The following is a 23614-nucleotide window of genomic DNA, read 5'->3' on the forward strand; positions in this document are numbered from 1 at the left end:
TTCTCCTGTTCCATGGGGTATGAGCGGGGTTGGGCCCTTGCAAAGTACTTGGCCATGTCTGCGGATTGTTCGGGAGTTAAATGGGGGTGTTGCCTTAACCACCTTTGGGTCCCGTACGGTAAGGCTTCCAGAAATTGTTCCATGTAGATTTTTGACATAATCTCTGCCTTGGTGCTAGTCTCCGGTTTGAGCCATTTGTCGGCAGCCATTTTTAAACGGAAATACAGAGTTTTTGGATTTTCCCCTGACAAACCCCTTTCTTTTCTAAATTTGTTTCGGTAAGCTTCGGCATCCAGTCCAAGGTGTTCCAGTATAACCTTTTTAATAATTTGATAGCTGGTAGTACCGGTGGGGTTGGCTACCTGTTACGCGGCTTCAGCAGACAAGAGCGGAGCCAGAAAAAAAAGCCATTTCTCTTCGGGCCACCCGCAGACGCGAGCAGCTCGCTCGAAGTTGGTCAGAAAGGCGTCAGGGTCCTCACCACTGACATATTTTTGTAGGGCCACCCCTGCTGCACTGGAAAATGGTAGCCGTCTTTCCAGGGGTACCGGTAGCCTGGGCTCCGGGGCAGCTTTTTGTATGGTCTCGAGCTGGGCCTTTATAGCATTCTGGAAGTGTTCTCTGTCTGCTTGTGCTGAAGTCATCTGCCTTTCTACGGCCCAGCTAAGTTTCTCTTGTCCTTGGATTAAGTGTTGCACGAGGGTCTCCATCTTTGGTTGCCAGACGGAGGGAGCTGTTAATCCCACTTCTGACACCAGTTGTAACGGGCTGTCAATAAGGGACGCTATACGAGCTCGTGGAAGTTTAGGTTTTATTGGAATTATCTTCCTCTTTTTCCGACTTGTGAGTCTGTCCCTCGCAAAAGCAGCAGGAAACGTGATGCTTAGGAACCCGTAGGGTCTTCGGGTCCTTCTACTTCTCAGGTTCGGTCTTCCTCACCGGTCTTGCTGTAGGGTTCCGGTTACTCGCCCCAAAACAAAGGAAGACAAGGGACTATATTAGTTTCAACAAGAGAGGATTCGCGGTCCTACCACCAGGGCCCGGGAGTGAGGAGTCACCGTCAGTGTGCACAACTCCTAAAAAATGATAGGCGAGTGGTTCTACAGGTGAAGGGGGAAGGGTATAAACTAAAAAGGGAGAAACTTCCACACGGGTTGGGATTGTTAACGCGGGTGTTCCCGCCGTCCTACCCACCCCGCAACCCGGTCCCGTACCTGTCCAAGCCACGCTCCTCCCCTGGGAACGTGGCAGGGCGCTGCACCGGATCCTAAGCCTCCTGGCTTCAATGCTCGTGGGCTCCTCTTCTCTCCGGTCTCTCTCTTTCGGGCTCCTTCCTCCTCCTCGTCTCCGTCTCCACTCCGTTCGCTCACTTCTCCGCTCCGGGGATCGCCGTCCTCCCACTTCCTGGTTCCTCCCTCTTTTGATGCTCCGAGTCGCGTGACGTCCTCTAGGGGCGGGGTGTGTCTTCCTAGTTAAAGGGCACCGTACCTGCTACGGTCCCTGGAAAGTGTACATCCGTTTCGACTGGCCATTCGTCCTGTTGAAAGGGGATAATATCATGATCACTCGATACCGGGGTCCACCAGTCCTTACTTCCTTTCACCCCCTGATCCGCCGGAGACGTCCTGTCACACGGACATATAATTGTAGATTCCTTTATTAACTGAGGAGCATCAATCAGATACAACGTCCCTCTCCAATTCCAGCAACGATTCTGGTCAACCACGCAGTGGAACCAGAATCTCATACAAACCCAAGCATTCTGTGCCACATGAGGATGCAAGGTAACTAGTTACCAAGCAACACAACACAATAGTACTGGACAGACGAAATGGAAGATGAGGACTTTGCAAAAATGGAGCAAGACTAATAAACTTTTAAGACTAGCCTTTACGCCCTTGATGCTCCTCAGACATTTACAGTCGAAAAGGAATATGAAAACAGCAATGAAAGCACCTATTACAAACAATACCAATAAACCGGTGCTAAGCAAATCTCCTGTATTGGAGAATGCAGTGGGTCTGGGAGAACATGTTCATCTACACAGACTTGATTCGAACCTAAGTGAATGAAAATCACAACCTCACACATGAAAAGTGCTAGGTCTGCCCTCCCCCTTAGAGAAGTGCAGGTCAGCGCTCTAGAGTGCCAGTTCAGACTTTGCTATCGTCTTTCACATCAGTTGGACCTAGCCGTGCCCCTAAAGGCAGGCATGTGAGCAAACAACACGACGGTCTGAACCACCGCTCTGTCTGTAACAGATGCGCTCTGTCCAGCTTTTTGGAAGTGCGCAGATTGATTTGATTTGATTTGATTTTTGTATTTATAGAGCGCACGAATGCCCGAAGGCGTCTTGGCGCTGAAGTTGGATGCAGGGAGATTCTGCGAGGATGATTAGCAGGGGTATAGCCATGTCTTGATGGCCTTTCTAAAGGCGAGGAGTGTAGGGCTGTTTTTTATGTTGATAGGTAGGAGGTTCCATAGCTTAGTTGTCCTCAGCAGAAAACTTCTTCCTCCCCATCTGTTCTGCCTGAATTTGGGTACTTGGACGAGTTTAGTGTTGGAGGATCTGAGACTTCTGCCTGGGACATACCATTGGAATTGAGTTCTCAGGAAATGTGAACCTGAGCCGTGAAGTGCCTTATAAGCCAGGCACAAGGATTTAAATTGTATCCTTTTGTCCACAGGGAGCCAGTGTAAGTCCTTTAGCTTATTAGACACTGATTCAAATCTAGGGATGTCCAGCACCAATCTTGCTGCCGCATTCTGGAGGCGTTGCAGTTTGGTAAGGTATTGAGTTTGGATACCTGTGTATAAGGCATTGCCATAATCCAGTGTAGACAAGGCAAGCGCTGTAACCACAGTTGTCCGTGAGTCCGGAGGAATAAATGGGCATATTCTTCTGATCAATTTCAAAGTATGCCATATGGAGGATGACACCTTCTTTATCTGGGAATTAAAAGTCAGTTTGTCATCGAAGATGAATCCGAGATTTTTGACTTTCCCCACTGGGAGAGGGCAGTCGCCCAGAGTGTCAGGCCACCAGTCGGGGGACCAGAGGTCGGCCATAGTACCTAGCAGCATGATCTCGGTTTTTTCACCGTTTAACTTTAAGCAGTTGCATCGCATCCAATGGTTAACTTGAGTCATGCAGTTCCTAAAGCGGTCTATTGATTCCTCTATATCGCCAGATACTGATACCACTATTTGAGTATCATCGACATATGAGACTGGTGTGAAGCCGAAGTTTCTAATGACTGAGGCTAAAGGGGCAACGTAAATGTTAAAGAGAGTAGGGCTAAGCGCCGAACCCTGAGGGACCCCACATGGTGTCACAAAAGGGCTGGAAGCGTGTTCTCCCAAGGTGACTGTGAAAGATCTGTATCTCAGAAAGGACGCCATCAACTGGCGAGCAGAATCTTGAATCCCTAGTTCGTCCAGGCGTGCCAGGAGGATATCGTGATTCACGGTGTCGAAAGCCGCCGAAAGATCTAACAAGATCAAGGCGGCCTTCCCTCCTGCGTCTAAAGCATTCCTGAGACCTTCCGCTGCCATCACCAATGCTGTCTCAGTGCCGTGATGTTCTCTGAACCCATATTGTGAGTTATCCAGGTAATTTCTGGAGATTATGAGATCCTTCAGTTGTTGATTAAGCAACTTCTCCAATACCTTAGCTGGGAAGGGTATTCTGGAGATTGGCCTATAGCTGCTGAGGTCTTTAGGGTCCTAGGTACTTTTTTTTAGTAAGGGGGTGACTGCTGCGATTTTCCAGGCATCCGGAAAGACTCCTGAATGGATTATTTCTGAGAACAGGACATGTAGCTGCTCACTGAGTATGTCTGGAAATAAGTGCATTATTTTTGGCGGGCAAGGATCCGTTGGGTTGCCGGATCTGATGGTTTTTACGACCTGGTGTATCTGTTCTACTGTAGGGAGCGTGAAACGGAAGCCTTTTTTCGGATTTGATGTCTCTCGTTCTGGGTTAAGGTAGTTATTTGAACTTGTAATGGAGTGGTTCGTTTTGAATGGTTCAAATACTTTGGCAACTTTGTCCACAAAGAACTTTCCTAAGTTGTTGCAGAACTCAGTGCTGCCTTCCAATTGATTCGTGGGTGAGGGACCTGCTAATTTTTTGATTGTCGCGAAGAGTTCCTAACTGGAGTTCATCGTCTCTTTGATTTTGCTGGTGAAATAATTAGACTTTTCCCTGATCACAAGTTTTTTGTAGTCAGTTAATGTTTGGGCATAGTTTTGGGGATAGCTTGCGTAATCTAGTGCATGATTCTAGTATGCACCATGCACCCCCCGTGAGGGTGCACAGTGTGACTGTACATCAGGCTCTTGATGTTAGCTGGAGTCATACCTTGCGTGACTGGTACTCACCTGGTTGGTTACTGGGAAATGAAGTATCTGTGTTTTTTACTTGTATATCACCTGCGCGGCTGTGAAGTCAGGAGTATACAGACCCAACTCCAATCAAACTAAACTAGTAGGGGGCAGAAAAATCCTGTTGGAGGCAAGGAAAACAGTTACCTACAGCTCCCTTGGAAAGAGTAATGTGCTCTTTAGTCCTACATAAAAAGTCAGCTCACCAAAGGGAAGTTTCAGGGGCAATTAGTCCCGCTCTTCACATGACTCGCAGGTAGAAATGCTGAACCCGGGATCACCAACCTCAACTCTGGAATTGCTACTTATATTCAATGGAAATCATGCCATGCCATTAATAGTATTAGTGTTGAGATAGTGGCCACAGCAGACAAGATTGCATTAGTGGCCAAACATATGCATGATCAATAGCAGTGATCATCTCGGTGCATCTGGCAGGGTCGCCAGCAGTCATATAAACTGTTAGCGTGGAATGCCTCTACATGGGCAATGCATGGCAGCCATTGCTGCAATCCCCTGGCTAATGACTAATATGTCCACAAGGCCACATGATGTATCACTCAAACATCAGCTTTATATACAATTTGGAAAATATTGCAGCCATTTTTGTCCAAATATTAGCTTGTTCTGAAAATACTCCACAAAGTGTTGTCTCAAATATACTCTCTGCATTAAATTCCAACAAGCTAAAGCTTCTAATTTAGTAGGCATGGCTGCACACAGAAACTATTGGTAGCTCTCCAACTCCCTAGAAGTAGTTCTCTTATCGGAAACCTTTTTTTATCGGAAACCTTTTTTTACTCTACCGAGCACTATAGCAAGTAGAGTTTCACAGCCTACCCGACACGGAGGGGATAGTGGAGCAATCCTTTCATAGGGTATTCCTACAAGCACTGTCACGTGCACACTTCCACTGTGCAGATTTTCCTGCAGTCGTAGGCATCCAGCAGAGGAGGGGAATGACTGTGGACTGTGGGATGCAAATCATGTAAACATCAATACAAGGCTCTTGTGGGCATTCACAAACACTAACAATGCCTTTTCCACAGCTCCATGTACTTTAAGAGTAGCACCATGTAGCCCGGACGGAAGTGGAGATGAAAATGTGGGAAAGATTTGGCAATGGTATGTGCCACAAAGGAAATTAATTTCAATGTGAAGAAAAAGAATAATTACATTTGAAGTTTGACATTTCCCTGAGCCTCAACATTTCTGCACTGTGGAGGGTCTGCATGTGTAGAGCTAGGATAAACTGGTGCTCTTTAGGAAATGTAGGTAGATTTACTTACACCTGGACGTTGGAGAAAAACAGAGTAGATCTAAATGGGTAATGATATGCACATTAGACATTTAGACAGCGAACACCCTCTCCTCATTGGAAGTGACCTCCAGTCATGAAGCAAGGCCGGATACCCACCCAGGACGGATGTGAGGCATCGCCTGGCTGTCAAGAAGTCTCAAAACACTTGACTGAGAGCAATTATCCTCCCTCTAGGAGGTAGACTAGACACAACAGTAGTCGCGACAGCTTTTTGGATCAAATCAAATCAGGTGTTTGTTAAGCGTGACTACTCACCCGTAAGGGTCTCAAGGCGCTGGAGGGTGTCGGGGGGGGGGGGGGGGGGGGTTCGCAGGTTCCACTCCATCAAGGAGTTGGTCTGTCGAAGAGCCAGGTTTTGAGGTTTCTTGCGAAGATGGGGAGAGATGTTATCTGTCTGAGGTGGAGTGGAAGGTTGTTCCAGACTCTGGCCACGTGGAAGGAGAAGGAGCGGCCTCCCGATCTGGTCTTTCTGGTGTGGGGGTCCATGGCGTAGGAGAGCTGGGCTGATTGTAGGGTCCTTCGGGGTGCGTGGAATTTGAGTCGGCTATTCAGGTATGCTGGTCCGGTGTCGTGGAGGGCCTTGTGAGCGTGGGTTAGCATCTTGAAAGTGACTCTAGCTTCGACGGGGAACCAGTGGAGTGTGCGCAAGTGCTGGGAGATGTGGCAGTGTCTTGGCAGGATGAGGACCAGTCTTGCGGCAGCATTTTGGATGTTATGTAGCTTGTGGATGAGGTTTTTGTTTATTCCGGCATAGAGTGCGTTGCCATAGTCGAGCCTGCTGGTGACCAGGGCGTGAGTGACGGTCTTTCTGTGTTCGAGGGGGATCCATTTGAAGGTCTTACGTAGGAGGCGGAGGGTGTGGAAGCAGGAGGACGAGACGGAGTTGATCTGGCGGTCCATTTTGAGCTCAGAGTCCAGGATGATTCCCAGGTTGCGTGTGGTCCGTGGGGGTGGGCGGACTTCCGAGGGTGGGGACCACCAGGTGTCGTTCAAGGCATCTGGGTTTGGGCCCATGATGAGTACTTCCGTTTTGTTGGTGTTTAGTTGTAGGAAGCTATTTCTTGCCTTCTCGAAAGTTGTATCTGGTGGTGTTGGGTTCGTTGGATAGGGAGAGGATGAGTTGGGTGTTGTCTGCGTATGACACAATGTTGAGTCCGTAGGTTCTGACAATGGGGGCGAGCGGAGCCATGTAGACGTTGAAGAGCGTAGGGCTGAGGGAGGACCCCTGGGGCACTCTGCAGGTGGTAGGTGTAGGGTCCGAGAGGAAAGGGAGGAGCCTGACCTGCTGCGTTCTGCCGGAGAGGAAGGAGCGGATCCAGTCGAGGGCCTTGTCTTGGATCCCTGCGTCATGGAGCCTGCGTATTACGGTGCGGTGAGAGACTGTGTCGAACGCCGCTCAGAGGTCGAGGAGGATGAAGGCTGCTGTTTCTCCTTTGTCCAGTAAGGTACGGATGTCGTCTGTTGCAGCGAGGAGGGTGGTTTCCATACTGTGGTTTTTTCTGAAGCCGGATTGGGAGGAGTCGAGGATGTTGTGCTCTTCGATGAATGCGGCGAGTTGTCTGTTGATGGCTTTCTCGATGACTTTCGCTGGGAACGGGAGCAGGGAGATGGGTCTGTAGTTTTTGAGGTCGGTGGGGTCCGCCGAGGGATTCTTCAGGAGGGGGTTGATCTCAGCGTGTTTCCAGTCGTCAGGGAACGAGGCGGTTGCCAGGGAGCGGTTGATGGTGTGGCAGAGCATAGGTGCGATGGTGTTGGCGGCTCTGTTGAAAATGTGGTGGGGGTAGGGGTCCGTGGGGGCCCCGGAGTTGATTGACTTCATCATCTTCAGTGTGTCTTCGGTGGTGAGGGCTGTCCAGTTGTCGATCGCTGGCTTCAGGGTGTCGGGGGTGGTTGGTGAGGGTTCATTGTGTTGGTTGCCTTCGTCGAAGTTATCGTAGATGCTCTTGATTTTGTGGTGGAAAAACGTGCTGAGTTTGTCGCAGAGGTCTTGTGAGTGAGGGATGTCGGTGGACTCGCTGGTGGGTTGGGCGAACTCCTTGATGATGTTGAAGAGTTCTTTGCTGTTGTGTGCACGAGTGGAGATTCTGTCTTCAATCGCTTTTTTCCTCATTTTTCTGATGAGTTGGTGGTGGACATTGGTGGCGGCTCTGAAGTTGTTGTGGGCTTCTGTGGATTTGGTGTTCCTCCAGGCCTTTTCGAGGTGGCTGCAAGTGCGTCTGGACTCTCGAAGTTCAGTGGTGAACCATCTAGCTTTTTTGGCGTGGGTGTTGTTGTTTTTCTTGAGGGGCGCTATGGTGTTGGCGCTGTCGGAGATCCATCTGTGCATGGTTCGGGCTGCAGCGTTGGTGTCGTCGTTTTCCGCGATGGTTGGGGTGTAGTTGCGAGTGATGAGGTAAGCTGGTCGTCGGTGATTCTGGTCCAGTTTCTTTGTGGGAGCAGGTGCTGGTGTCTGTGGATGGTGGGTGTTCTGACGGTGAAGTGGACGCATCGATGGTCAGTCCATTGAAGTTCGGTGGTGTGGCTGACGGTGATGTAGTTTCCTGTTGTGAAGAGGGGGTCGAGGGTGTGTCCTGCTGAGTGCGTGGGTTCGGTCACGATCTGGCAGAGTCCAATGTTGTGGAGGTTGTCCAGGAGGGATGTCGTGCTGGGGTCCAGTTGGTTGTTGAGGTGGAAGTTGAAGTCTCCCACTAGGGTGTAGTTGGTTGACGCGATAGCATGCAGGGAGATGATGTCAGTGATGGAGTTGGCGAAAAGTCCGTAGGGTCCAGGGGGTCGGTATATGAAGGTTCCTCGGAGGGTGGAGGTAGGGTCGGCCAGTATCTTGAAGTGAAGGTGTTCCATCAGGTCTGTGGGCTCGTCGGGGAATGTGCTCAGGCAGAGGGTGGATTTGTGGACGATGGCGATTCCTCCTCCCGGGCGGGTGGGGCGGTCCTTCTTGGAGATCTTGTATCCTTGGGGAATGGCAATGGCGATGTCCGGTCCCGAGGTGGTGTTGGTCCAGGTTTCTGTAAAGAATGTTACGTCCGGGGTAGTGCTATCGAGGAGGTCCCAGATTTCAGTGGCGTGTTTGTGGAGGGATCGGACGTTAATGAGGATGCATTGCAGGGTCTTCGGTTTGGTTGTGTTGGTGCGGGGCGGATTGCGCTGGGTCAGTGGTCTTGGCGGTGCTGCAGGTGTGCCGGCAGCGGTGACAGCTGAAGGGTCCATGGGTGTCGGCTGGTGATGCTTGCTTGCAGTTGTTGTTGCGACCTGGGTTGAGAGCGTGAAGTGCCGCTGGGTCGTAGCGTTGGAGGTGCAGAGATCCAGGGTTACTGGCGTTGGTCGCAGTCGGGTCGCAGACAGGCGCAGACGAGCTTGCCTTTGGTGCCCCGGCGGCGGAGTAGCCACCATTAAGTAGGGGTCGGTGAGGGCTGGACAGCTGGGAGTCGGGAGCGGGGAGGGGAGCTGGATTGGGCCGGTCGCACTGGTCGTGCTGGGGGGGAGGGGCCGCAGGGGCAGCAGCGGCTAGGAAAAACGGGCTGAAAAAGGCAAAAGGAAAAGGGCAAAAAGAAAGAGAAAAGTGCAAATAAGGCAGCAAAAGTGCATGAAAGAGTGGAGGAAAGACACAGAGGACACAGGAGAGTGAAAGGGGGAGATTGAGATGAGGGTAAAAAACGAGTGAAAAATGGAGGAAAGACACAGAAGGAGAGTGAAGGGGGAGCTTGAAATGAGGGGAAAACGACAGAGAAAGTACAAGAAAGAGTGGAGGAAAGACACAGAGGACACAGGAGAGTGAAAGGGGGAGACTGAGATGAGGGTAAAAAACAAGGGAAAAACGGAGGAAAGACACAGAAGGAGAGTGAAGGGGGGAGCTTGAAATGAGGGGAAAACGACAGAAAATGGAGGAAAGACCCAGAAGGAGAGTGAAGGGGGGAGATAGAAGTGAGGGAAAAAACGAGTGAAAAAGGAGAGAAAAAGTGGAGCAAGAGAATGGAGACAGAGGTCCACTGGACCACCTGGGATGAGGCGCAGGTGAAACCTGAGGGTGGAGGAGGTCCTCAAACACGAACAATCGAGAGTGCAGGGGCTTGGGGAAAGGCCTCACTTAATGGTGGAGCTGCGAGGGAGGGAGAGCAATTTCACTGACAATGATAAGGGCCAAACCATCATATAGTCCATCGTGGGGGACAGGCACCCATATATTCCTGCCCGAGAATGTAACTCAACTCTTTTTGTACTAATATCCTTTCAAACCCCTGCAAACTTGTTCTTCCTTGCGGCATACTTCACGCCTAATTTAGTTGACATCACAGAATTAGGAAAGCCTTATAAAGTTGGGTGCATCTTTCTTTCACAGTTAAGTCCTCCTTCTCCCCATGTTGGAGGTTTATGCCCCTGTGATGCTTTGGACTTTTACAGTTTGAACAAGTATTTGTCCTGTTGTTAGGAGCTGGCCTAGATTAGCTGGTGGCAACAGGCACATTAGGTGGACCATGCCAAAAATGCCCCGTTCATGTTTTTTTAAATCAAATTTGGTTTCCTAGACAACAGTCCACTTTGCGAGGACCCCCACTTGATTATAACTGAAATATGGCGATCCCATTAAATCAGCATTGCAACCCAGGGATTCCCACTGAGTCATTACTGTAATCTGGGGGCCCTGGCTTAAGCAATTTCGATTAATTTAAACTTAAACACAATACACAAAAATACAAAAACAAGCATTCATCAAACAAATCAACACATTATGAAATATTTTAATTCGCAAACAAATATTTAAAAAAATCTAAATATTCATTTTAATGGGCACATTGAGGTGTACTAAGGTCAAGTGAGGTCACCCAACTCTGTACTACAGCCTGATGCATTTATACGAGTCTCAAAAATCAATCTTAATTTTTAATTTTGATTGACTTAATTTTTAACCTCAATATTCAAATTCCTTAAAATGTACAGAACGTTTTAACATTTTCATCTTACATTTTGCTTCTTTTTTTGTATTCACTTTATTAGTCTTATTAATTTTTAAGTAGTCGCGGAACTCCTGTGGTCCCCGGACCTCAGTTTAAATGCCGCACCAGGTCTTCAGAAGGTTTACAACATGCAACTGGTTTTACAGCACTGCAGACTTTTCATTATCCAGATTATCCAGGTTCTCGCTTCTCATGTTAGTTAGACCGCTCATATCTCACCCTCTTGCTTACATCAACCTAAAGATGCCACATAGATGCCACTCTTTCTTTCTATTTGCAGCCGTGTGATGACTTACCTTCTAGCACGCCTGCAAAGTTAAGGATCAGAGTGAAAGCCGATTGTTCTTCAGTCTTACATTATGTTGTCCAATGTCTGACGAGCGGAGATTTCAGAAGTTTTCAGTAGATGTTGTGGGCACAATGTGGATTAAAACTTATCTTTCCCTTTCGAATAGACCATCCGAGAACAACCCACAGATCTGCAGCTGCGCCCAGGTGAACCTCCCAATCCACCAGGTCAGTCTGCTCCTCAGAGTGTTTCAGTGGCTCTGCCTCATCATATTTGTTCAGACTCCTCCCCAATCACCGGTCAACAGGCACGAAGGGCTGAGCTGTTGGAGACATGAGGCTGTTCATGTGTTGGTTCTGCACAAGGGTGAACTACAACTAACCGCGATGAAAGGTTTGTGGAAGCAGCTGCCAATGAGTGGAGACTGTTGCAGCCAAAGGCAATTGAACGAAGGAATATTGGTTCTACATTATCTTAGAGTCGACTGCAACAAATAACAAGGTGATGGACGGAATACTTAATTAATCTCCGCCTCTGATAAACACTTGGGGTCACTTCCTAGTTTGTCGTTTTTCGCCTGCTATGCTGCTCTAGATGGAAACCAGCCGTATGCAAATCAGTCTAGGTCCTGCCCCAGTAGGAACAACCCAGCCCGAACTGCCAGCTCAGGAACCCTCAGAACGAGAAAACGCGGAGCAACAGACTGGTTTCAGCCTACATAGGACTCATCACTGATGTGTAGCTTGAGCCCTGTTGCACAGTGAGCCTGGGACCCACGTCTGGTCATAGTGTTGCACTTGCGGTGTCTACTGCAAAAAAAGAAAACGGCGATGGGTGGAATTTTTGTATATATCAGGTTTTTTTCTAGTACAGAGCTCTTTCATTTCAAAATTAAATGTGTATTTTCACATAATGCACAAGTAAATAATTGTGATTCCCTTCAATATAACTTCATAGTATGTTCTTCCGTGTTACAAATGTGTGATAATCAAGCTTATGCAAATACATTTGCTGAGGTTTAACCTCTTTGCTTGAGCATATAAAAAATAAGCATTACTAACACATCATTTCTAGAAGATTAGTGGTCCTTCTTATCTTTCAGAAAAGAATATTGCAAAACAATTGAGCAGTGTCTGCAATTGCACTTTTGTATAGTATTTATTCTAAGAATTTTCAACAAACTCTCTGCCTAATCCATGTTTATTGGTAATCTATTACTGTTCAATAAGTTCTCTGGCTAAGCCTTGTTTATCTTCAACACCCTCTCCAGCTCAACTTTGTTTAATGTTTTCAGCAAGTTTTTTGATAAAACCTTATAGAAACCTCACATATCGCATAAGAGGTTGTGAAGGAGCTTTGCTCCAGGGATATCGGACAAGAGATCGGACGATTTCTGCACCGACTCCAATTGAAGGTTACTGTGCGATGGGTAGCATTCACAGTCGACTCATGGGCTTTGTGGTTATTCACAACTTTTGACCACAATAGCGGGCTTGCTGTCCAGACAGAACAATAAAGATTTATTTTTTCTGAAAACAGGTATGCCAAGGCGCACCCCCTTTGAAACTCAGAAATGGAAAGTTTATTTACTAATCTGCTAGAACTAGCATAGTGCCTAGAAATAGCACAAAGAGGGTGTTAAGCCTATAAAATTCAAGAACCTTGTTAGAATTTTTGTTGTTGTTCACATTACTTATACAGTTCTTTTGCTGCATTTCTATTTGTTTTCTGGGTGGTTACAATTAATATCATATGCACTTAGTGAAGGATTTTGAAATTAACATTTTAAATACATATTCTGTCTCCTAGTGCGTTCTAAGTGTGTTATTCTTTCACAAAAAAGGTATTGGTTGTTCACTACTTATCCCACACTCATTTTATGAGACTGATCGTTACCAGGACCAAATACCTTGTAATCCATGGATTGAGGTGCTGGGGACATTGTCTGGCATCTGAGATTCCCCCCCTCTGAAATCTCTGGAACTGTATCCAGGCAACTCTTAAAGAAGTCCACAGTTTCAAAAGAGTCATTGGTTAGGGCGCTGTGTGAGACCATGATCACCAAAAAACGTATAAGTTCAATATGTGCGTATCTGATGAATAATGCCACTAGACTTAAATAATATTCTGAAAAAAAGGCTACAAGTTTAAATTGATCGATCTACTTGCAATCATTTACATACAACTACACATACTGCTGCGCTTATTTTAAATCTATAATGAATTACTTATTATTCCAAGTAAAGGCTATATTGTACCCCACAAAAACTTAAATAAATGAATTGTTGGTTCTCTGAATGGAGCCTGAGATGTAAATACTTGATAAGAAGTTGGCTCCATATGGTTTGAGCGTGCCCATTATTATATATCTGATAATTTTTCAAGAAATAGTTCCCACTTCCTAATAGTCCAACTAGTGCAAACATTGGTAATTCTATATTCATCTCTGTGATCATCATCGGGGATGCTGAAGGCAGTGTCCTGCGCGGCCTGAGGGCATGCGGCCTAGTCCCCAGTATGACCAAAGTCTTTGCAAGGTGGGCTTTAGCGAAGATGGACCAGATGCGTGGACTGACAAAGGACACTCCTTTCACCCAAAGCTCACGTAGCATGGAAGCAGGACATGTTCTTTGGATACTGGGGACAAGTGGCTTGGGCAAAGTGTGTGGGCGCAAATGCAGATGTCCACATGCAGATGTCCATTGAGAGGGCATTCTTAGTAGAACGGTCCAGACTCGCCCCTTCGGTCGAGTTCCATGAAAGGATACAGGGTGGGTGCAATGATCGTGTTGATTACTCGTTTTCTTGTGGAAAGTCAGGTTGAACCAATGTTGGACCATGTATAAACCTTGCATTAATAAGATGCCTGTGCATGCAGAGCTTCCCCCCTGTTGGCTGTTGCCCTTGGGCTCCTGTCCTTGGCCTAGTTTGGCTCCTTAGGCTAGGCTCCCTTCTATTTTAGTAGAGGTGACAATCTGTCTTCTCCAGAATAGAGGGCAGAGGTATTTGTCACATTAATTAATTGTCTCAGCCTTGCCTCCACAGCTGACTGGTACAGGAAGAACAAATTCAGTGGAGGGAATAAAATAAATGTGGCACGCCTGGCTGACGCATGAGAACTATTGCCGCTGTGGGAAGGAAAGGTTGGAATGACCTCTCCTGTAGTTCCAAACTGTTTGCTGTGAATTTCCAGGCGCTATCAGCTGCTTCGCGCGCACTGCAAAGTCAGCTTTCAAACTGAGGGATCGCTTCCTGATAGGGGACAAATGGCATTTTGGTTTTCGTTTCTAGTTATTCTTCAAACTCTACTGATCAGGGTGGAGGGATGTAATTTGTCTTTACCTTACAGAAAATTAACTAAGGCCACTAATTATTTACCCGCACTGTTCTGGTTTCCACGTCACAGAGATAGCATCAAACACCCCGCCGAATATAAACTCGACCGTTCTGCGGGGTCTCCAAAAAATATGAAGAATGCCAGAGAGCAAAAAAAGAAAATTAGTACAAAGCAGAGAACCCACATGCCGTATAAAGTTGTGTTTCTGTCTTCATAGATGGCAACATTCCAAAAGGTAGTGAGAGTCGTTCCTCCAGGGAAACAATTCAACAGAGGAAATAAGGACCTTAAAGAAAACACCCTCAATAACTTCCACAAAATCATCCAAATGTCTACAATTACTTGGGGGCATATTAACAACGGCCAGCCATAATTATCGCTGGCTGTGCTTAGCGATAATTATATTACCGAAGGCTATCTCTGGTATTTAGCGCCCTGGTAGCGCGTTATTAACAACGCGTTACTCCAGGGCAATAAAAATTCCAGTGATAGCGAGGTTATCGCCCTTTTGCAGGAAACATCACTGGTTTTCCAGCGATGTTCCCTGCAAAAGGGCGATAACCTTGCTGATATGACTCACAGGGTCGTATCAGCATAATCCACCCCCTATGTTAGGGATGGCTAAGTCAGTATTTTAGCAGACGTTAGGTTTTGGCGAAAACAGCTGTTTTCGCCAAAATCTAATGTGTGCTAAAATCATGTGGGCTGCCTTGTAAATATTGCGATGTAAACAGCAGCGATATTTGCATGGTAGTCCATCTTGGGTACGCCCAGTAATGCCCACTTTGCATCTCATTGGAGATACAAAGTGAGGCGTTGGGAAAAAAGTGTGCTAACATGTGATTATGCATGTTAGCACCCTCTTGTAAATAGGGCGTTGGTTTTATCTCCGCTTTTTTGGCTTTGTAAGCCAATAAAGCAGAGATAAAGCCCTTGTAAATATGCCCCTTGGTCTCTAGGATGGAAGAGCCTAACTCTCAACACCAGACAATCCTACAATCCTAAACGTCCAAATCCCACAAAATAAATAACTAAATATATATATATATTTTTTTTTTAATGTATTTATTTATTAAGGGGTTTTATTGAGCATCCAAATACTGGAAAGGTGTCACAGAACTGAGCACAGAAATCCTACTGCCAAGCAGAGAGATCAGTCAAACCGGAAACCGAAAGAGTTCAGGTAGGGAGGCATATAGTCAGGTGTTTAAAGTTTTTCTAGACTTGAGCAGGACGGCCGTCCTGTGCAGAAATAGAGGCATAGAATTCCACAGTTTGGCGACAGCCGCATAAAAGGCGGTACCACAAGGGCTGGCTCGGTTACTTCTGGGAATACAGTGAAGGAAAGAATCCTGAGAAAGAAGGTGGCGACCGGGAACATAAAACTATGCATAAATATATTTTTTTAATTATTTTAATCACTGGCAACCAATGCAGAGAGTCATGGGCAGAGGAAGAGCTTGGTAAACCAAGAGCCACTTACGCTGAAATATTTTGAATTCGCTGAAGCTTCTTCAGAACGCTGTTAAAGGCTCCTAGAAACAAAGCATTACAACAGTCAAGGCGACTAAGCACAGTCGCTTGCACCACAATCCAGCAAGCCTAGGGATACAGCCAGGGAACTGTTTGTGTAAGTACCCTTAACATGAGGAAACAAGAAGAGTTAAGATGGTTAGCCTTGTTCTCAAAACACCAATTATCTTCCCAAAAAAAGCCAAAATTCTTCATGGATTTAGCAGGCGGTGGAGGTTTCGAGCCAGGAATAGGGCCAACACAAGGAAGGAAGTGAAGGGTTCAGCTGGGGAGTAGTGAGAAAGTCAGAGTGCCTCAGTCTTGTTGGAAGTGAACATTAAAGCATTAAGGGCCTCATTTATGAAAACTGTTGCATCAGTGCGAAAAAACAGCGTTGCAACTGTTTTCACTGAACCGTATTTAAGGTACAGCGCTCCATCTCACAAGGAAAGAAAGATACGGCAGGAATCCTGACGTATCTGTCGGCGCAAAAGTCACGCATTGCTGGAGTTGTGTCGCAAGCATGACGCAACTCCAGCAATGCATGGGGTGGTAGGCCTGTGCCTATGGCACTGCGTCACCCTTCCGCCTGCCATTAGGCAGGTGTAAGGTGTTGATGCAGTGGCATCCTAGAAGTGTCGCAGTGAAATCTGATAGATTTCACTGCAACACTTGTATAACTTTTTTTGTACCTGGGAACACCCACCATGCATACATTATACCTGACACAGGTATAATGTGGTGCAGGGCTTTACAAGGTGACACATCTGCCTAGATGCATCACTTTGTAAATATGGCGCAATGTGGTGCATTGTTTACGCTGCCGCTGGGTCACAAAAAGTGACGCAACGGCGGCGCAAGTATCGCAAGGCCTTCATAAATAAGGCCCTAAGTTTCTGCTAAGAAGCGACAAGGACATACATGGAAGTTGTCCCAGGGGACAGACCTCGCTACGTCCAGAGCTATAAAAGCTGTGTCACCTGCATAGTTCATTTAAGTGAAATCCAATGAACTACTAATAGGGACAAAGGGTGGATGCGGATATTAAACAGGGTTGGACTGAGAGAAGACCCTGTGGAACAGCTCGTCCTACTGGCTTATAAGCTGACACATTAGGAGGGATGGAGGTACAGCCCTTGATGCCTATCCTCAAGATAAGCTTTACACCATTGTAATGCAGATCCTCCAATCCCAACCTCTGCCAGTCTGGTTAAGAGGATGGAATGAGATAAAGACCCAGATTCACCAAGGGCTGGCGGTGCCTTGCATAATGCAAGGTGACGCAAGGCAATGCATGCCCTTAAGTCAGATTTACTGAGCCATGCTGATCCACTTTGTGTGGCTCTGCGTGGCTTAATAATTCTAGAGTAACGCAATCTGCATTCACAGTGCTAAGAATAGCTAGCATTCGTAAGTCATCCAAAGCCAAAACAAGTGCTGTATCCAGTAAACAAAACTGGAAAAGCTATTGAGTGACATATGTCTCTAATATTTCAACTGCAAAAAGCAGTAGAGAAAGTGGGTTAAAATTTGAAAGGATGGATTGGTCAGCATTTGGTGTCTTTAACGGGGGAACAATGAGTGTCCACTCACTGGGAATCCAATCATTGATCAGGTATTACGCACCTCTAACAAAGGTTGGTGGAGACTATATTTGGCTAAATTCCAATATTTATGAGAGATCGGGTCAAGAGAACTAGTTTTAATAGACCGAGAGATCGAATAAAACTTTTCCACAGAAAAGCACAAGAAGTGATATAGGCCAAGGGTGGACTCAGTTACATCTTCCAGCGGCACTGGAAGATGCTCATAAAAATAGAAACACCAGACAGAAAGCCAGAAGGTGGTGAGCAGCTTCTCACATATGAGTCAACCTTCAAATAGATTAGCATATGATAAGAAGAGAAGCAATATCAAGAACAAAAAAGGAACTGACAAAAGTTTCTGACGTGCCAGGAGGGCGGTAACAGACCACACCACTCCGCAAACACTGCTGGTCCCCATAACAAGGTAACTCAGCTGCCAGAAAATCCGCAAGTGTAAGTTCCTTAATGGTATAGTCAGAATTTCCAATAATGGCAACCCCTCTGCCCTTTCCACAGGGGCGGTTCTCCATGTGGGCGGAGGAGTGTCGCCCCACTGCTTTAAATATAATTTTATGTTTCTGCTTCTCGCACTGCGAGAAAGCAGAAGGGTTTGGTTGGGGCGGGCGGGTGGTCGATCCTGCTCCAGGGCAAGGGAGGAGTGGCTTGCCCACTGTTGTGGGCGCTGACTGTTTGGTTGGCAAACCAGTCATACGCACTCTGACCTTTTCTCCATGTAGGCTACTTGCAGCCTACATAGAGAAATTGGCCTCCCCATATACACCTGTGCAGTCGGCGTCTCTGCCAATCACAACACTGCCATTGCAGCGTTGTGATTGGCTTAGGGGAGGGGAGGGAGGGTGCCTGCTTCCTGTGTGGAGGAGAGGACGCGGGACGATGCTGGACCGGATCGGGCCGCAAAGGTAAGTTACATTTTTAAAATGTATTTAAAATTAACCCCCCCGCATGACCCCTCCCTGACTGCCTTTTCATTAGGCAATTGTGATGAAGAGTAGTAAAACCAGTGAGACATCAGGCAGCAACATCAGGAGTGGAAGAGCATGAGAACCATCTTTCCATAAGAAACAGGACATCCAACTCACTCTGGTGCAATAAATCAAAGATCTCAATGGAGTGCTTTAATCAAAGCACACCTCAAACAGCCTTTCAAAACGGGTTTAAATGCAGAACACAAGGTCTGCACCTGTTTAGAAATAGCATTGTTACCCCAAGAAGAATACTTAATAGTAACAACTGTTGCCACACCACCATTAGTGAAGGACAAATGCCGCAGATCAGACTTCGATTGATTATATGCAGCTAAATATTGTAACCCTGCTACACCATTAGATGTATTAAATGTTATAGTAAAGGGGGCACACCTTTACCAAAATTGATGCGGTGAAACTAACCTCCAACAAAAATTCTCTGGTACAGCAAACCCGGGAAGAAGGTTGATATTCTGCATACAAACAGGTAGCATGGTTGGTGTTCAGCGCAGATGGACTTGCCTTTGGCGATCCAGTGGTGCGGGCGTGCAGTAGTTGTATTTTTTATAGGCCCCTTCCTACTTACACATAGGGGCATATTTACAAGGGAGGTAGCGGAGTGAGACGCTAGCCTTCCTGGCTTAATGCCTCACTCCGCCACTTCAGAAACGCAGGGCTGCACCATATTTACAAGAATATGGTGCAGCCCTGCGTTTCCCCCTGCGCTGGGTTATAATTAGCAGCCTAGCGCCAATGCAATCACCCTTGCACCATAGTGCAAGGGTGTCTGCATGCATTGGAAGGTTGTTTATGTACAGGAAGGTCCCCCATCCTGCACATAAACAATCTTGAAATACCGTTTTGTAACTACTATGCGTGCTGCATAAAAAGTTAGAATAGAAGTTGCAAAACGGCATTTGTTTGGAGGCCCCCCTCAACCATGACCACTCCCGGTGATGAAAACACAAAGTACAAGGACACCTCTGCACCTGTCACCCCATGCCAGTTAGAAGGAGGACCAAAGATGAGCCCCGAACGTCGTGAGGCCTGAACCCCCCTGTTGGTTCAGCCCGACTGACCTCCCAGTCCAAACCTGCAGCTTCTTTGGGACCGGACCGATCCCCATTGACTAACATTGGGCACCCAATGCTGTTTTGCACCACTGCTAGGGGTGGCCACTCCATTGGAGCGGAGGAACGCCTCCCCCTACCACCAGCAGAAAAAAAAACGATAATAAAACGGGTTATAACCCTGTTTTATTTTAATCCCCTGGTCCCGCCCCCAGGACTCTGACGAGTCTTGGGGGCGATTTCGGAGGATAACACTGCGGGTGTGATAGTGGTGGGCACTCCTTCACTGCGCATGAGGTGTTTGGCCAGCCGTCTCAGGCACGCCTAATCCCTCATGCGCAGTGAAGCTCTCTCTAGCCCTGGCTGCCTTGTTGAGGCTGGACAGAGTAAGCACAGGCTCCCTGTCTGCCTGTGAGCGCAAGTTGCCAGCGTTTCGGCCAATCCTGAAGATGCTCTCATGCGAGAGCAGCTTTAGGATTGGCCGCTGGGCAGGCTGGGTACCTGTGCCCAGGGCCAGAAGAAGGAAGAGCCGATGCGCGGGAGACGGCGGTTGCAAAGTATGCTTATTTTCTTTTTTTTGTTGTCTCCCAATCCTCCCCACCTCTCTCCTCCGACCCGGCCCACACTGTCAGGCGACGGGCTGCTACTGACCAATGCACTCGGCCGCCCTAGTGCCACTGAAGGTGACCTGCTGATGTGTCTTTGGACCTTGCCCTGTCTTCACATTAAGTCCTTAGGATTGGTCTCATACGTTGCTGCAAAGAACTCGTATGCCGTATTTGTTTTTCCTACCGTAGGATAACATTACAACCTCTGAAAATTGCACTGTCAACTTTTTAATACTAAGAGTATTTATATTTCGAAATGTAGTTAGCTGATCAAAGTGATTCTAGTGCCTAAACATATATAAAGATACGTGTTATTTTTTATAAATTGGTGTAGATCTTTTTATTGAGTCGTGTGCATCATTTATTGACTATTTTTGTATTTGCAGATGTCTAACACTCCTCTCTGATTAGCCTAAGGCTGCTCCACCACACCACATTACCCCCTAGAAAAGCACCTGGGGATTGCTAGAGCGAGCCCCTGTCCACTGATAAGGGAATACCTGGATTCTTTGCACAGTATACCTCTTTTTGGCATACTATATAATGAGCCAGCTTCCTTCTCCAACTTCAATCATCAACCAAGGATTTATGGCAACCTTTACGTACTTTCCTGGCCAGTTGGGATCGCTTCCGCTGATTATAGTGCCAAGCCCAATAACTAGGTCCCAAACGAATTGAATTACTCATGCACACAATATAATTATCTGGAAAGCAGTGCGGTGATTTGGGAAATAAAGGTCATACTAGCCCAAGGGTATTGAAGGTCCGATTGTATCTCCAGTTCATTTCAGTTCCTTGAGGTGCAACAGGATGTAGTTGCATTATAAAAAATTTATAGCAGTTTATTAATTTAGATGTGATTATGTAATCCCCACCGGCATTGAATGATCGTTTTGTTTTTCCCTATGTTGGGTATAACAAACAGCTAAATAAATTTTTTTAAATAAAGAAAGTATCCGATGGAAGGCGGGGATTAAGTGTGATGGACATATCATGGTCCTTTGCTGTCTTCTATATCAGCTTCTCGAAACAGTTACCAAAGAGGTGTTGGCCCACAAATGAAAATTACAGAAGAGACTTTATAGTTAAGTGCTCTTTCCGAGACAGGAGCCAAAAAATCCTCTGAGCAGCAACAGAAGAGACAGCCCTCAAGGAGGAAGCCTTAAGAGTACCTAAGTCAATGTCAGAGACAAACTGGAGTTGTTTATCGAAAATATCCAACACTCCTCTACATCTGTATCCCCTTCCAGAGCAGCCATCAGAAACAGGAATATTTTCATCAAGGATTTTGAATTCTATGTTTATATGGGCATAAACAAGTTGTCAGCAGCATGTTCCTTTCTAAGTTATAAGTAAATCCTCCTGTCTATGGGGTTCCAAGGTAAATTTTCCTCTAAAAAAGGGAAGAAGGGTGTTATTTCAAGGGCATCTGGAAAGACCTCAACAAAATCTGCCAGTGGATATATTTCGGCACAGTAGCGAGGTACCAGTCTTTAAAGGATTTTTATACTTTGTGAAGTACTACCTGTCAAATACCATGAAGAATTGGGTAACCTTGCTATTTTGTTGGAAGACAGAAAGCACATTATTAGGGGTCGCCTTTATAGAGGAATCAGGGAAACCTATATTCAAACGTATTTTGGAAACACGTCTGCTTGAACTTGCCTCTTGATCTTCTGCCTCTTCTCCTCATCTCTCTTGGCCATAGAATCAGACTCATTCACATCCCCTGCCTTGGAACCCTCATCGTCATCCATGGAGGGCGAAATAATGCACAGGTACAGTAGGAGGTGTAGGCAACTTCTTATTCAGTTAACAGTTTCAAATCCTCTGAATACATGGAGGGAGGCATAATAGCCAGAGGAAGAGATGGAACGGTACCACCAGACCAAGGAGGAGATGCTCAAGGTGGTGATGCCTATGTTTATGTCAGCTATGGTATAGAAAAGGGCTTAATGCCTCAGAAGCCAAAGGTCTCCTTTTGAAGGTTCTCCAATGAGAAGAGGAGCTCCGAACAGCTGTAATGTCCAATTGAATTGAATTGAATTGAATGTAGATTTGTAAAGCGCGATTGCTGCCCCAAGGGCGTCCAAGCGCTAGGTGTACAGATGTGATCAATGAGGAGGAGATAAGGATCAGGGAGACAGTGTGAACAATAAGGTCTTCAATTGTTTACGAAACGATAGCAGGTCAGGGTCGGAGCGAAGTTGTAGAGGAAGAGAATTCCATAGCTTGGAGGCATTTAGGGAGAACATCCTACCTCCGGTTCTGGCTCTTTTAATTTTTGGCATTGAGGCCAGAAAACCCTCCGTAGATCGGAGATTCCTGCTAGGGTGGTAATGGGTGACTAGACTCTGGCTGATTGCTGGGCTCTTATTCCAGAAGGCTCGGTGGGAGATACATAATGCCTTAAATGCAACTCTCTGTTTCACCGGGAGCCAATGTAGTTTTTTTAATCCGAGTCTGATTGACTGTCTGCGTGGAGTCTGAAGCAAGGTTCTAGCTGCACAGTTCTGTACCAGTTGAAGCTTCCGCAAGGTAGATTCGGGGGAGCCCAAGTAAAGGGCGTTATTGAAGTCTAACCGGGATAGAATCAGACCCTGTATTGCTACTTGTTTCGCTTCCATCGGCAGGAGGGGTAGGACTTTCCTCACTGTTCTAAGTAAGCCAAAGCACGTGGCAGACAGCTTGGTGGCTTGGGTGGTGAACGAGAGATTTTTGTCTAACCAGACTCCCAGGCTTTTTACACTTTCCTTCGGGGTTGGAGGGGGACCTAGACAGGACGGCCAGAGGGAGATAAAAGGCACTGGTGAAGGTGGGCCCAGGAGCATAAGCTCCGTTTTGTCTCCGTTGAGTTTTAAGGAGGAGATTGTCATCCATTCCTTAACATTCTGTAGGCATTTCATAAGGCCTGTTGTTATGTGCCTGTTACCCTCCTGCGCCAAAGACACCACTAGCTGGGTGTCATCTGCGTATGATATGATCTTGATATCGAACGGTTGGACGACCCCAGCCAGTGGCTTCATATATACGTTGAACAACGCAGGGCTCAGAGAGGACCCTTGTGGCACCCCGCAGCTCAGTGATTTGCTGGTTGACACTGTGTCACCATCAAAGATTTGAAATGTTCTGTTGCTCAAGAAGGAATTGAGCCACCTAAGTGCATTTCCTGTTATTCCGATCTTCGATAAACGGTTCAGCAGAGTGGAATAGCTGACCGTGTCGAAGGCCGCACTTAGGTCGAGGAGGATCACTGCCACTGAACCACCTTGATCCAGTATCCTCCGTGACTCTTCGATGACCGCTAACAGTGCGGTTTCGGTTCCATGCCTAGGTCTAAACCCTGTCTGAGAGACATCCAGTAACGAGTGGATTTCAAGAAATTTTATTAACTGGATGTTTATGTGTTTCTCAAGAATTTTGCTTGTCCAGGGGAGCAGAGAGATTGGGCGGTAATTGGCGTGATCTTCCGGGTCTAAATTGGGCTTTTTAAGCAGAGCCCGAACCATGGCTCTCTTCCATCCTGTGGGCACAGTACATGATGAAATGGAGGAGTTTAGTAGCTCC

At 46.8% G+C, this 23614-nt stretch overlaps 2 protein-coding genes across 6 annotated transcripts in view; one reads left to right on the forward strand and one right to left on the reverse strand.

Annotated features, from left to right (window-relative positions):
• Positions 1 to 23614, forward strand: part of LOC146868700 (uncharacterized) — a 133655-nt gene that overhangs the window by 107136 nt on the left and 2905 nt on the right. For 3 of the 5 annotated variants that reach the window (XM_085613313.1, XM_085613335.1, XM_085613329.1), the window contains one exon: positions 11115 to 12756. In XM_085613313.1, coding sequence (XP_085469439.1) covers positions 11115 to 11285 — 171 coding nt within the window. In that variant the 3' untranslated portion in view covers positions 11286 to 12756. Of the gene's footprint in view, positions 1 to 11114; positions 12757 to 23614 lie in introns of those variants that run through there. The other 2 variants (XM_085613345.1, XM_085613320.1) reach the window with 1 other exon arrangement.
• The window catches only part of GPSM1 (G protein signaling modulator 1), a 982732-nt gene that overhangs the window by 36057 nt on the left and 923061 nt on the right, over positions 1 to 23614 (reverse strand). The gene's annotated exons all lie outside the window — the stretch shown is intronic.

This window comes from Triturus cristatus, chromosome 1_2, assembly GCF_964204655.1.
Source record: "Triturus cristatus chromosome 1_2, aTriCri1.1, whole genome shotgun sequence".
Taxonomy (NCBI): Eukaryota; Metazoa; Chordata; class Amphibia; order Caudata; family Salamandridae; genus Triturus; species Triturus cristatus.